The sequence below is a fragment of the Equus quagga genome, chromosome 5, assembly GCF_021613505.1.
Source record: "Equus quagga isolate Etosha38 chromosome 5, UCLA_HA_Equagga_1.0, whole genome shotgun sequence".
Taxonomy (NCBI): Eukaryota; Metazoa; Chordata; class Mammalia; order Perissodactyla; family Equidae; genus Equus; species Equus quagga.
The window spans coordinates 22,450,058-22,465,536 of record NC_060271.1 but is presented as its reverse complement, the minus strand read 5'-3'; the positions used below and the strand labels follow the sequence as shown (position 1 = coordinate 22,465,536).

The window sequence follows — 15,479 nt, the reverse complement described above, 5'->3', positions numbered from 1 at the left end:
TGTCTCAGCATTTAAGCTTGCTCACATCTCTCCCATCCAAACAGCAAAAACAAAACCCTCCCTTGAACCCAGGACTCCTGCAGCTGCCTCCTTATCTCTCTCTTGGCTTTCACAACTGTGCCTCCTGAAACAGAAGTCTCACTGTCTCGACTTCCCAGCCTCCCACTCCCTCCACCAGCTGTGATCCAGTCGCTGCCCCACTACCCAACTCAAACACCTGGCCTTGCCAAGCACACCTACGATTCCTTTGTCACTAAGCCCGGTGAATGCTAACCAGTCCTTGTCTGGTGCCATGAGCCATTTAACAGGGTGGATGGCCTTCCTTCTTGAGCCTCTTGCCTGAGCCACGGACACCTTATGAGCTGCTGGGCTCACTCATGCTAACCATGAGTAAAAGCCTTGTGCGAAAGCCCATCAGTCCATGGAGAGAAGGAAGCAAAGGGTCAGAGAGGAGCAGAGGTGAGGCAAGCAGGAGGGAGGTCCTAGATGCCTCCAGACCTGACTCCAGCCAGGTACTTCTGGGGCCCTAAGGTCCCCTCTCCCTTCCCATGTTTCTACAAACCAGTCAATTCCCCTTTGTGCCCAAACTAACTCAAGCTGGATTTCTGTCACTTGCAATCAAGAGGGCTGACTAACGCACCGGGGCTTCTTGAAATCAACCTTCCAGTTTTTCTGCCACTCCAACAACCCCGCCCGGATCTCCTACAGCCACCCCTCGTGCACTGGGGAGGTCCTCAGGGCTCTGTCACAGGCCGTCCACTCTCCTCGGTCCCCACACCTTCCCTGGGTGAGTTTGTCCTCTTCCATGGCCTTCGTTACTATCTGGACACTGTTCACTCCCAAATTCGTATTTCCATCCCTTTTATCTTTTTTCTTAATTTTTTTATTGTAATAAAATGTACATAACATGAAATTACCAATGTAACCATTTTAAAATGTACAATTCAGTAGCGTCAATTACATTCACAAGGTTGCACAACCATCATCACTATTTCCAGAACTTTTTCATCACCTCTAACAAAAACTCTGTACCCATTAAAAAATAACCCCAACTGGCCCCTCCATCCAACCTCTGGTAACCTCTACTTACTGTCTCTATGAATTTACCTATTCTAGATATTTCATAGAAGTGGAATAATGCAATATTTGTCCTTTTGTGTCTGGCTTATTTCACTTAGCATAATGTTTTCAAGATTCATCTATATTGTAGCGTTCATCAGAACTTGACTCCTTTTTATGGCTGAGTAATATTCTATTGTATGAATATACTACATTTTATTTATCCATTCTTCCTTTTATGGACATTTGGGTTGTTTCCAAACTTTTGTCTGGGCTGTTGTGAATAGCGCTTCTATGCACATTCACATACAACTATTGGTCTGAGTCTCCGTTTTCAGATCTGTCGGTCTATACCTAGGCATGGACTTGCTGGGTCATATGATAATTCTACCTTAACTTTTGGAGGAATCACCAAACTGTTTTCCACAGTGGCTGCACCATTTTGCATTCATACCAGCAAAGCACAAGGGTTCCCATTGTCCTCTTTCCCGAGGCCCAGTCCCATACATCCAGCTGCCTCTGGACACCGACACACATGTGTCCCACAGGGAACTCAGACCACCCCAACAGGGCATTTGGACACAGAGGATAATCTGCATGAAACACCTGGTTCTGAGCCACCCTCCACCTCTGAGGCTCTGCGACGGGCTCAGTATTGGGCATTAGGTGAGGCTCAGGGATGGAGTGTGGGATGGGACGAAATTGTCTGTTGTGCACTTGCATCATAATAAGAAAAGGTTTTACAAGCCATGTCAGAATGTCCCAATGGCCTTGTCAAAATGGTTGCATTGGAATCTCATTTACAAACACATATATCATTTAGTAAACTCCAGGCACATTGTCCCCATCATTTTCTTCTGCCTCTCCCAACCTGCTCCTTGTGTTTCCCAGCTCAGCTAGTGGCAAACCATTCACTCAGGTCCCCAATTTGTAGGAACAGTGAGTGTAGGAACCATAGCCTTGCAGCCCAATCCCAGTCTAGGCTCTCTTCCCATGTGCCCAGTGCCCAGCACCTCCTCGACCTGAGCTCAAGGCTCCAGAAGCTCCCACACTGCAGGTGGCAAGCTGATATGAGACATATTGCATGTGCCTCACCCCAGGCTGGCTTTCCCAGCCACCTTGAAGGCCAACACCCTTGCAGCTCAAAGGACAGCCCAAGCCAAAAGCCTCCTCCCAGCCAGAAGGAGAGCAGAGGCCAGATGAGGACAAACAGACTCAGCTAGACAGACAGCCCGCCTGACCCTTGAGGACCATGGGTTTGGTCCTGGTGGCAGGAAGGAGGGGAAACAGATGAGGTTCAGTCAGTAAAGGCTTCCTGGAGGAAGGCAGGTGGTCAGGGAGGGATTTCTGGAGGGTAGGAGTGGGGAATGCTAAGCCGGAAGGGAACTGATTAAACAGCTGCTGTGTGCCGGCCTGGGACAGGAGCTTATTGCGCTCGATGCGTTTCATTTGCTCACTCGGTAAGTACTTTTGTCTATGACGTGCCAGGCACTGTTTTAGGCACTGGGAATAAAGCAGTGGACAGAACAGACCAAAATGGCTGTCCTCACAGAGTCTAGTGATGGGGGAGACAATTAACAAGAAGAATAAGCAAAACATAAAATATGTCATACGACTACAGTGCTAAGGAGAAAAATATAGCAAGAAGTGGAGTAGGGAGTGTTGGGAGGGGAATGGCAGCTGTAGGTGGGAGGCCGGGGAAAGTGAGGGAGCAAGCCAGGCAGAGATCCGGGGCAAAAGCGTGCCAGAGAGAAAGAAGGGCAAGTACACAGGTGCTGAGGCTGAGGAAGACCCCATGTGCACCCAGGATGGCAAGGAAGCCACCAAGGCAGGAAAATGAGGCCAGCGCGTTCAGATGACCCAGAGGAGGACCAGCTGACACAGGGTCTTACAGGCCATCCTGATGCCTTTGGCTGTCACTCTGAGTGAGCAGGAAGCCAGTGGAGCATTTTGAGCAAAAGGGAGCATGATCCTCTTGGTGGCTGTGTTAGCAACAGATGGTTGGGGACAAGGGATAAAGCGAGGAGCCCAGTTATAAGGCTACTGCCAAAATGCAGGAAAGAAATGACTCATGGATTCAATGTTACAGGATAATATTAACAGAGTCTGCGAGCAGTGGCTAGATTCCGAAAATATTTTCAAAGTATCGCCAAAATGATTCACTGACATCAAATGTGGGGTATGAGGAAAGAGAATTAAAAATGACCTTAAGGTTTGGGGCCTGAACAAGCAGATGAGTAAAACCGCCATTTACTTGAAGAATGGGAAGAGAAGACTGGAGAGGAACATAAGGAGTAGGTTGCCAGAGAGAGTACAGGACACTCAGTTAAATTTGAGTTGCACATAAACGACCAATAACTTTTTTTTAGTATAAGTGTGTCCCATGCACTATCTGAAATTCCAATTTAACTGAGCAGCTGGTTTGCGGGGTTTGTTTTTGTTTTTGTTTGGCTTTGTTCCTAAATCTGGCAATCCTAAGTTAGCATCACTTATTAATAAGTAATTTGGGATGTGATCAGTTTGTGACAGCTACCAGACATCCACAGGGAGGGGTCAAGAAGCAGCGGCATTTATGGGTCTGGATTCAGGGGAACAGTCCAGGCTGGAGAGAAGTATCTGGGAGCTGTCAGCCAATTTTGATATTTTAAATCCTGAGACTGGATGATGTTACCAAGAGAGTGACTGAGGACAGAGAAGAGAAGGAGCCCAGGACTGAGCCCCAGGGCACCTCAGGATTTAGAAGTCAGGAGATCTGGAGGAACCAGCGAGGGAGACTGAGAAAGAGAAGCCAGAAAGGAAGGAGAAACATCAGGAGAGGCTGACGCCCTGGCAGCCGAATGTCCTGGGAGTACAGGGAAAGATGAGGGTTGAATGTCAGCTCTGGGAACCTGGGCAAGAGTGGTCGGGTGCAGTGTGGGGAGCACAAGTCTGAGTACAGTGATTCAAGAGAGGGTAGAGAGAGAAAAAATGAGAGAATGAATCAAGGTGGCTCTTTTGAGGAGTTTTACTATCAAGGCATGGAAAGAAATGAGGCAGATGCTGGAAGAAGTGGAGTCAAGGGAGGTTAGTTTGTTTGTTAAGATGGAGAAATACCAGCACGTTTACTGTAATGGGCAAGATCCAGTAAAGAGCAAAAAGTGATGACAGAGGAGACAGAGAGGAGGCGGAGTGAGGGCCTGGGCTGGGCGAGAAGAAGTGGGGTCCAGTACACGTGTGGATGGTTGAATCTTGACAGCAACTCGTCGTGTTTTACCTCCATTGAGGATGAAGTTGTGCGGGCAGAGGTTCCAAGTCATTGTGGGCGTCTTGGAAGGAAAGCAACATTCTAGCCTGGGTCCTGGGACATCTCTCCCTCCCGACCCACAGCCGCAGACACGCTGGAGCAGGGCTGGAAAGCTCCCATCCTTCCCCCTGACCGGCTTTCCCACAGTTCTGCCTGCCCCACCTGTCTGCTCAAGGGACGAGAGGGCCTTCGGGCCCAGGAGAGGGCCCAGGGCCCTGCCACACGCACAAACACGAGGACAATCCCAGATGGATAGGGAAGGCCCCACCCCTTTCCGGGAAGCCCCTGCCTGAGGCCTGAGCGGAGTTTCAGACAGAGGGGGCAGCCTGGGAGCCAGAGCAGACTGGGCCAAGGCCTGGGCTGGAACACTATACATGGCAGACTTAGGGTCCGTCCCTGCCAGACCAGGTGTAGGCCCTGAGGGGAGAGGGGGTTGCCTGGGCAGCTGCCAAGCCCTGAGACAACACAGCCTCGCCCTGAGGCAGGGGAATGGCCTAGATGGCCTCCCACACATTCCCCTGCTCGGGGAGCAGAACTTTGTGCTGGGAGAGCAGGGCCCTGACGTCCTCAGAGCCTCCTTCTGGAATGGAGACTCTTCCAGCCCATTCCAGAAAAAGCAAAGGCCAGCGGTTGGGGGCACTGCCAGATATTAGGAGTGAGGGGGCAGTATCTGTCGGGGTCAGAATGATTGGAGCTAGGCAAGAAAATCGTCTGGTCATCAGAGTAGACTAATCGAACCTCACACAGACACCACCACGCGCCACCACCTCACACACAACCACACACGCACACAACCTCACAAAACCCTCCCAGCCACCTCTGCAATCACACACACTCACAACACACACACACACAAACTCCCCGCACTGCCCCCGCAACACACAACTACCCAGCCTCACATACAAACAGACAGTTCTCACACACAACCTTAGGGGCACCCAACATTTACTTTACAAATAGTGACCAGGCATCTGCTCCATTCCATGACCTGGAGATACAGCAGGAGCACCACGGGCGAGCTCTCTGCTCTCCTGGAGATAATTTCAGAGAATGTTCCAAAGAGTAACCGCTGAGGAAGGGGGTGAGGAAACTTCAGATGGGGTGAGCAGAGAGCTTCTCTGTAAGAAGGTGAGACCTGAATAAGGAGGAGGGACCTGCCAGGTGAAGAGCAGTCCACGCAGAGGGAACAGCAAATACAAAGGCCAGGAGGCTGGACAGATCATGGCTTGTTTGTAGAGCAGAATGAAGGCCAGTGTGACTGGACAGTGTGATCAAGGGGACATGTGATAGGAGGTAAGGCAGGACTAGGTCATTTGGGGCTTTGTAGGCCAATGTCAGGAAAGTGGGTGTTGGTATAAAGGTAATGACAAGTCACGCAGGGTTTTAATAGGGAGTGACATGATCTGATTTACATCATTAAGGCACTACTTTAGCTAGAAAAAACCATGGGAGACAAATTTTTTTCAATTCTCAAAGTAGGGAAGTCGTTTCTAATTATGACCAAACCAAGACACCATAAAAGATAAGATTGATACACTTGACTACCTAAAAAATGTTTAATTCTACATGGCAAAAAACCCATGTACAAAGTCAAAATACAAATGTCATTTGGCGTGTGGGGGAATCTTTTCTATTTGTATCATAGAGGGCTTATTTCTTTAATACATAAAGAGCTCCTAAGAAATAAATAATAGCTCATCATGGCTGATCATCAGGGAAATGCAAATCAAAACTACACTAAGATATCACCTTACACCCGTTAGAATGACAAAAATATCTAAAACTAATAGCAACAAATGTTGGAGAGGTTGCAGAGAAAAAGGAACCCTCATACACTGCTGGTGGGAATGCAAACTGGTGCAGCCACTATGGAAAACAGTATGGAGATTCCTCAAAAAATTAAAAATAGAACTACCATACGATCCAGCCATCCCACTACTGGGTATTTATCCAAAGAGCCTGAAGTCAGCAATCCCAAAAGTCCTATGCACCCCAATGTTTACTGCAGCACTGTTTACAATAGCCAAGACGTGGAAGCAACCTAAGTGTCCAGCAACAGACGAATGGATAAAGAAGATGTGGTACATATATACAATGGAATACTACTCAGCTGCAAAACAGAACAAAATCATTCCATTTGCAATAACATGGATGGACCTTGAGAGAATTATGTTAAGTGAAATAAGCCAGCGAGAGAAAGATAATCTGTGTATGACTCCACTCATATGAGGAATTTAAAACTATGGACCAAGAACAGTTTAGTGGATACCAGGGGAAAGGTGGGGTGGGGGGTGGGCACAAAGGGTGAAGTGGTGCACCTACAACATGACTGACAAACATTAATGTACAATTGAAATTTCACAAGATTGTAACCTATCAATAACTCAATAAATAAATAAATAAATAAATAAATAAATAAAGGCAACCATCCAATAGAAAAATGAGCAAAAACAAAGGACAGTCCACAGAAAAAGAAATGCAAGTGGCCCTTACATATACGAAAAGATGCTCAATCTCACTCATAATAAGAGAAATGCAAAATAAAAGTTTAATGAGATACCACTGGCAAAGATCATACAGTTTGATAACTCTCTATATTGGTGAGTATATGGGGAAACAAGCATTCTCATGTCTCATGGTAGTGTAAACTAACACATCTATGGAGGGAATTTGGCAACATCTATCAAAATTTTAAATGAGTATACAATCTTAACCCAAAAATTCCACCTCTAAGACTATATCCTGGGCCTGGCCCCATGGCCATGTGGTTAAGTTCATGCACTCCACTTTGGTGGCCCAAGGTTCCCCGGTTTGGATCCTGGGCAAAGACCTAGCACCACTCGTCTAGCCATGCTGAGGTGGCGTCCCACATAACAGAACTAGAAGGACTTACAACTAAAATACACCGCTATGTACTGGGGCACTTTGAGGAGAAGAAGAAAAAGAAGGAAAAAAAAGGAAGATTGGCAACAGATGTTAGCTCAGAGCCAATCTTTAAAAAAAGAAAAAAGAATATATCCTATAGACATAACATAAAACGTGTCCAAGGATATTCATTGCAATGATGCTTTTAATAGGGAAAAAAAATACAAGATTGGAAACAGCCTTAATTCTTATCAATATGGAACTGACTAAATATATTATAGTATGTATACTATTCAGCTGGGGTTGTTTGTTTTTTAAAACAAGCTCTACATCCACTACTTGGGGAAAATGGAATACATACATCTGGCTTTAAAAACATGAGATGGCTCTATATCTACTGATAGAGGAAAATGTCCTATGTTTTGTTAAATGAAAAGAGCAAAGCGCAGAACCGTGTGCATAGCACACTCCATAGGGTACACGCAGAAAGAAGAATATCTACATAGTCGAAGAAGCAGTTGATCTCAGGAAGGAACAGCAAGTCACTGAAACCTGGTGGTGTTCAGCGAGAAGTCAGGATCGGCACCAGATATGCGGACACATCCGTGAACAGATGGTCTTGGAAGGCCCAGGACAGGATGACCTCACCCAGGAGGGAAGAGGCTGAGCCCTGGGACACGCCCACACCAGAGATGATGACGTGCGGCGTCCCAGATACAAAGAACCTAGGAGTGCGGTGTCAAGGAAGCCAAAGGAAGAAAGTGTTTTGAGAAAGACGGAGTGGTCAGCTGTGTCAGGTGCTTCTGAAGGGGCAGGAGGATGGGGACAGAGACTCGACTGTTGGATTGAGCGTCAGGAAGACCGATAGTGACCTTGACAGGGCCATCTTTAGTGATATGGGAGGAACAGAAACATTGTTCAAATGGGTGGAAGAGTGACTAGGAGGTGAGGAAGCAAGGAGCGGGTGTTGCTCTGAAATGCAGCAGAGCGGCAGGTGGTAGGGAGCAGGTGGCAGACTCGTGGACCCCCCCCCCCATACACAAGACACTGTCATACTCACACGTCAACACATGCACAGAAGCACCCGGACAACCCCAGTGCTGTTGAGTCTCAGCAACGATTTTCAAGGGCCATGACCCAGCAAGTATAAGACAACATCTGCCCTCTGGCTTTGCCCCATCCAGAAAGTCAACATGGCTGAGGCCTCCAGAGCTGGCCCTGCTACTTATTATCTGTGTGACCCTGGGCAAGTCACGTAATCTCTCTGTGCCTCAGTTTCCTCATTCATAAAAGCAGGAAGGGTCATACCTTCCTCATCTGGGCTGTGAGATGAAATAAAGCCCGTGGAACAGTCTCTGGCACAAAGACGTCCCCAAGCTCCCAAAGCAGTGCCAGCTCTCTACCATGAATAGCAGGTAGGGTGACAGGGTGACTTGATCTTCCCAAGCTTGGGGCCACTTTTGAGAGTAAAAGGGGGTGCTGTTCATTATATCAGGGCCCCAGGGGTAAACTGGCACAGTCCTGGGAAAATGCAATGTATAGTCACCCTTGTGTGAGCACATCGTCTCCGTCCAGACAGCCCGGGCTCAGGCCCTGTGGTGACTAAGATCCTGGCACTCCCAGGGAGATGGGAAACCCTGGGGTTTCCCGACAAGGTTGGAGCACCAGGGGCTCTCATGAGGTTCCTAGTCATGGCGCACTCGTCCTTGTCCCCAGAACCGGGCCCAGCCGCAGGCCCACCTCCCCTCGCAGGGGTTCTAGGGGTCCCCCCCTACCTCCCCCACCCTCGCAACACCCTCCCTCAAATCCCTCCCCCGGGATCTGCACCTTGTAGTAACACGAGGCCACCACCTCCCCGCATCCTGCCCTGACCCGCGGACAAAGGATCCCCTCCATCTCCTTTCTAATGACAAGTTTCAACGTGCCCCTTCCCTCTGTGGACACAAGATTCTCCAAAGGGCACACGCCTCCTTGGAGGACGCATGCAGTGCCCGAGCCCATGCCGGAGCCGATGGCACCGCCATCGACGGCCCTTCGTGCGGAAGGGCAGACCCCCCGGAGCGCCCCTCTGCGGGGTCCAGGCCGGGCTGCAGGCGGGGACCGGATGGGCAAGGCGCGGGCGCGGGCTCCGTGGTAACGAGCGTAGGCAGTTTCATGATTGCAGTCCGGCCCTCGGCGACGGCACTTAACAGTTTAGAGCCCTTCACGCCCCTAATCTCATTGGAGACTTTGCCACAGCCCTGCCCATGGCCACCGATGCCCTCATTTCACACCTGAAGACACGGAGGCTGAGACGAGCGACGAGCCCCTCCACCAGCGGCCCCGGGAACCCGTGGCTGCGTGGGGCCTAGAAGCCGACCCTCGGCCGCCGGGCGGGGTCTCGAGCTCCTCCCCCGACCCTCCTCCGCACCGCCCCCGGGGAGCGCCGTCCGCCGCGCGCCTAGCCGCCACCGCGGAGCTCCGCTCCCGCCTCGCTCGCCACCGCCGCGGGCCTCGGGGACGCGGGGTCCCGGCCCCGCGCTGGCCGCGCCGCTGCAGGTAAGCGCCGGGCGGGGACGGGGACAGGGGCAGGGACAAGGGCGAGGGCGAGGTGGGCTCCCCGGACGCTGAGCGCTCCCGGGCGACCCACGGCGGCGGGGCCGGTGCTTGATCCCGCCTGCCCCTCCAGGCTGAGGATGGGTGGCGCGGGGAAGGGAGAGGGTGGAGGGACCTCCGCCACCAACCCCACCACTGCCTCTCGCCCCTCGATTCTGGGCAGGGTGGGAGCTCCAACTACTGGAAGCTTCCCGGACCCCTACCCCCCTCCCCACGTCTGCAAGCTCCGGAGCTGCCTGGAATGCAGGGAAACTAAGTGGCGGCGGGGGGACACGGAAAGGAGGAAGAGGACTTCTGTCCTGCGGGGCCAGGAGGTGCATTTGGAAGTGGGGGTGAAAGCTGGGCGCGGCGTGGTCCCGGGGCTGGGAAAAAGCGGATGGCTGGGAGACTCCAGGGGGACCCAGAACCGGCTCCACCAGTCCCGGGCTGGTCTTGCAGGGAATTCTTTGCCGGTGAGTCGCGTCCCAGGGGTGTGTCACACAGGCCTGAGCCGACAGGACTGCAAGGTGGAAGGCGGGGGCCCAAGAGGGGGCTGCACCCAGGTGGGCTGCCGTGGGACGTGGAAGCACACTTTAGGGTCCCTCCCCTCCTCCTCGGGGCTAGTGGGCAGGGCTCCAATCTCCCCTCCAGTGTTCTTGAACCCTCACCAGGTGAGTGGCCGGCTGGGGAGGGAATGGCCTCTTAAGATTCTTACAACAGCTCAAGAAAGTAGGAATTATTTCCCTTTATAAATAAAGAAAAGAAGTCAAGGAGAGGAGGGGACTTTTGGTATTCACCCAGCTACTAAGTGCATAGCCGCGGTGTGAATCCAGATGCCACTCCACCCTCACTGCACATTCACTACGGCTCCCCAAGGCCAGGTCTTAGCAGGAGCCGAGTCTGGGAGAAGAGGAGGGTCTCCAGGGACGGGGTCTTCCTCTGTCACCCCAGCCTGTCCTAGATTCCTAGAGAAGAGGCATCAGGAGGGCTGAGATGCTGAAAAGGAGCAACACCTTCTCCCTCTCTCCAGAGCCAGCGAGTCTTTCCCCCAAGCAGGCTGGTCCAGACGGCCCCCTGGGGCTCCTGCGGGCACCTCAGAGCCCCTCCCTCCAAGCTGCCTCTTGGATTCCGCATTCATTTATTTGTTCGTTCAACATTTATTGAGTACCTCCTGTGTGCCAAGCACTAGACACTGACTATAAAGCAGTAAGCACGACAGAGTTGACATTCTAGTGACGATAAATAAGAACAAAAAAATAAACGGATACTTTAATTTCAAATGGTGATTAAATTCTATAAAGGAAATAAAGGGGACAGGAGCAGAGTGACTGAGAGGTCAGGGGCTCCCAGATTCCGGTTTATCTGGGGAGACCTGAGAGATATTTGAGCAGAAGCCTGAATGGTGAGAAGGATCCAGACATGGGAGGTTCTGGAGGAAGAGCATTCCAGGCAACAGGAATACTTACAAAGCACCGGAGGCCCCCAGGGTGGCTGGAGCAGAGAGCAGTAGGGTGAGAGTGTAAGAGAGGAGGGTGAGAAGGAAGAATCTAGTTTAAGCTGGTTTAATTTCATTCATCTGGTTTAAGTCTAAGCGTAATGAGAAGTGAGTAGAGTTTTAAACAAGGGAGTGACATGATCCGATGTAATGGACTCTCGAGGTGCAGGACCTGGCGGGGAAAGGCCACTGAGGAGGCCGTGGCAATAGTACAGGCAGCAGCGACGGGGGCTTGGACCAGGGTGGTGGCAGTGGAGGGGTGAGAAGCAGTGGTGCAGGGGGTGGCCCCGCAGGCTCCTGCATGCTCCGAGTCACAACCCCAGCTCCAGGAGCACCCACATGTGCCCGCAGGCCCACACATGCACGTGGAGAGGTGCAGGCTCCCACACCCAGGGCAGTGTGCCGGCACTAGGTACACTCAGGCAGACCCACCCGTCCACACCCTCTGAGTCACTCCGAGACGGGCAGGAAGATGCGGGAGTCCAGAGCCTAAGCAAAGCCTGTCTCCCCACCAAAAAGCCCTGGCACCCAGCATGGCTGGGGTGGCTGGGGCTCCCCCCAGGCCCTGGCACAGGGAGGGGGGAGTTGTCCCTAGATTTTCCCTGGATCTGGTGTCCCCAGGAGCCAGACCATTACCCTGCCAGACACCCCCAATCTGAATTGGTCTCCCGGCTTCACCACCCGCTGGCCGTGAGACCTGGGGGAGGTCATTTCTCCTCTCCTGGCCTCATTTTCCTCTCTATAGAATGGGGCTCATGGACCCAACCTCACAGGATCAACGAGGCATCAACGCAAGAACCTGCTGGGGCAGGCATCCAGCCGAGAAGGGGAGAGGAGGTAGAAGAGAGCACAGGCCTGGCCCTGACAGCCTGGCCTCAAATGCAACTCTAGTTTTAAATGAGTGCCTTGACCTCTAAATTTCCCAGAGAGCGGCAGCCATTTATTGAGCACTTAGTGTGTACTCCATGGCAACCATTATCTCATTTGATTATCAGTTTCTGCATCTGTAAATGAGAAACATAATAGTGTCTGCCTCCTGGGCCTGTTATAAGGATTAAATGAGATCCTGCACATAAAGTCTTCAGCTCCGTGCCTGGCTCATAGGAAATGCTCAATAAACGCTCATTGTTATTATCAGCAAATGCACAGTCCCTTCCCTCCAGCATACTAGCTCTGTGACTTTGGGCAGGTTACTTAACCTCTCTGTGCTTCAGTTTCCTATTGGTAGCTTAGGAAGAAGAATAGTTCTGAGCTGGTAAAACTGTTGTGATGATCAAACAAATCCATCCACATAAAGAACTCAGAACAATGCCTGGTACATAGTAAATCCTCAGTAAATGTCACCGATTCAATAACCTGGTTTTTCCTATTGTTGTGTCAGGTGGGCACGGCGCCCGGCCCCCCCACCAGGCACCATGGACTGGAAGACATTTCAGGCCCTACTGAGTGGTGTGAACAAGTACTCCACGGCATTCGGGCGCATCTGGCTGTCGGTGGTGTTCGTCTTCCGTGTGCTAGTGTACGTGGTGGCCGCGGAGCGCGTGTGGGGGGACGAGCAGAAGGACTTTGACTGCAACACCAAGCAGCCGGGCTGCACCAACGTCTGCTACGACCACTTCTTCCCCATCTCCAACATCCGCCTCTGGGCCCTGCAGCTCATCTTCGTCACATGTCCCTCACTGCTGGTCATCCTGCATGTGGCCTACCGCGAGGAGCGCGAGAGGAAGAACCGCCTGAAACACGGTGACCAGTGCGCCAAGCTGTACGACAATGCAGGCAAGAAGCACGGCGGCCTTTGGTGGACCTACCTGTTCAGCCTGATCTTCAAGCTCATCATCGAATTTCTCTTCCTCTACCTGCTGCACACTCTCTGGTACGGCTTCGGCATGCCACGCCTGGTGCAGTGCACCAACGTGGCCCCCTGCCCCAATACTGTGGACTGCTACATCGCCCGGCCCACTGAGAAGAAGGTCTTCACCTACTTCATGGTGGGCGCCTCTGCCGTCTGCATCGTGCTCACCATCTGCGAGATTTGCTACCTCATCTTCCACAGGATCCTGCGAGGCATGAGCAAGAACAGGCCCCCAGGGGGCCACAGCCCTGCGTCCTCCACCAGCCAGGCCTCCACCTGCCACTGCCACCACAAGCTGCTGGTGGAGGCTGGGGAGCTGGGCCTGGACCCTGGCAGTGACAAGCCGTGTGCTTCAGCACCCAGCCTGACCCCCATGTGACCACGGGCTGGGGAGCAAGACTGGGCTGCCAGTGGAGACAGGCGGGGCGGTATCATGCTGGTGGAGGGTCCTAGAGGTACTGGGCGCCACCACTTTAAATTTCACTAAACTATCCAGTTTCATTTTGGCAGATATTTTTTGAGCGCTGGGCACTGTGCTGTCTATCTGGGTATAGGGCACACCACAGGCCCAGCGCCAGCCAGCGGGTGAGACAGACAGTGAAACAAACAAATTAACTTCCGCATGCAGGGGGACCCTTAGGGGGCTCATAGCAGGGCTTCGCCTGAACCCGGGAGGGGGTAACAGGCAAGGCTTCCCTTAGGAAATAATGTTCAACTGAGGTGAGAAGTGCTTCCTAGCAGAAAAAAAACATCAGGTGTGGAAGCCTGGAGGCCACAAAAAGAGAGATGCTTGCCCTGGGCTGGGGGCACCAGACCCAAGGAAATCTTCGTTCCCTCAGGAGTCCTCGGGTGGGGAGGAAGTACTCTCCCAGCAGTGGGAGGGAGGTCTGGAGCCTGAGAGCGAGCTTGGGAAGAGGAGAAGGAGGCTCTGGTGACACCAGCCCCTGCTCAGGACACCCGGGGATCTTGTGGGTCACCACTGCCCTCAGGGGAAGGCCCCCCCACCCCCAAGACCTACTCCCCCAGCCTCAGGCAGCGTTGCTTCCATCTTCTTCCCCCAAATGTGCTGGGGTGCCAGCTCCCAGGGACTCGGGGTGGATGTGCTGTTGGGTCTGTGAGAGCAGCTCAGAAGGGAAGGATGGAGGACCGCGGGAGACGGTTCCAGCAGTCCCCTTGGCCGAAGGATGGAGAGACGGGGGTCCAGGGAAGGGGACTGTGTTTTCACAGGTTGACCGTCCTCTGTCCTCCCACACTGCCACCCGCAAGACCCTGAGGGCAGGGAGGGTAGCCCTCGGGAGGTGAAAGAGCTCCATAGCTGAGGGTGAAGCGAGGGTGGGGGCTGTGACTTAGGCTGGACCTGAATTAGGTTGGGGCTGGGGTTGACCAAGGTGGGAGCTGGGGCGGGCTTGGAAGTGGAGGCAGGAGGTGGACCCTACGGATAGGTTGAGATTCTAGATCTGGAGTCTAGATAAGATTGTGATTCTAGATGAGGTCACAAGAGGGCGCTGTGTTCCCGCTACAACAGCACTCCCAGCTGTTTACGGGGAGACCCTGCCCTGTGCGCGCACACACACTATCCTCACATTGTAGACAAACCACACTCCCTCCTCCTTTGTAACCTAGTCATCTACAACCTGCGTCCCCACCCTGTGTACACAAAACCCGTTATTCATACTCTCATTCCTCGTGTGCTCGTCACAGGCCAGCGTCTCGTGTAAAGGCACGCAGTCCCAGCCTCGCCTGAGCCTTATTCAGTTCCTTCCACTTTCCCTGAGCCTCTTCTCCACACCAGGCCCCTGGCAGGAGGCTGGGACCACGTAGGGGAGCAGGAGCTGAGCCCAAAGCGCTCAGAGCCTGGGGGGACAGAATCACTAACTTCTGTTGGTTAGAAGACTAACCAACCCCTGGCTCACAGCCCCACTCCTGGCACCGTGCGGTGACCTGAAATTTCGGGGACACAAACATCCAAGCCAGACTGGAATGAAAAACAAAAGGAGGTGCAAGGCTCTCCTGACCCAGAGGAACATTTAATGACTGTCCATGCTAAGGCCAGGAGCCAGAATGCAGGAGGCAGAGAGCCAAGAGCCAGTGCAGGCAGGGAGAGGTCGGGTCACTGTGGAGTCAGAACAGGTTGTGACTTTGCTCAAACTCACCTTTGCTCTCTCATGCGGCCATTAGCAGGGTGAATAAGCCAGCCACGTTTAAAGGGCCCAGGGCTGGGCTGACACCACCCCCCAGGTCTGAATCACAGCTTAACCACTTCATGACAGCTCCACCACACTGCACCGTGGGCAAGCTTTCAGAACCTCAGCCCTGTCATCAGTACAACGGGAACTATATCAACCAGGATC

The 15,479-nt window shown here is 52.5% G+C and overlaps 1 protein-coding gene across 1 annotated transcript; it reads left to right on the top strand.

Annotated features, from left to right (window-relative positions):
* The first annotated feature begins 2,254 nt into the window (after positions 1-2,254).
* GJB3 (gap junction protein beta 3) lies at positions 2,255-13,629 on the top strand. Its single transcript, XM_046661221.1, has 3 exons — positions 2,255-2,519; positions 9,446-9,745; positions 12,658-13,629. The coding sequence occupies exon 3, from the start codon at positions 12,692-12,694 to the stop codon at positions 13,505-13,507; it is 816 nt and encodes a 271-aa protein (XP_046517177.1). The 5' UTR covers positions 2,255-2,519; positions 9,446-9,745; positions 12,658-12,691; the 3' UTR covers positions 13,508-13,629.
* Positions 13,630-15,479: the final 1,850 nt, after the last annotated feature.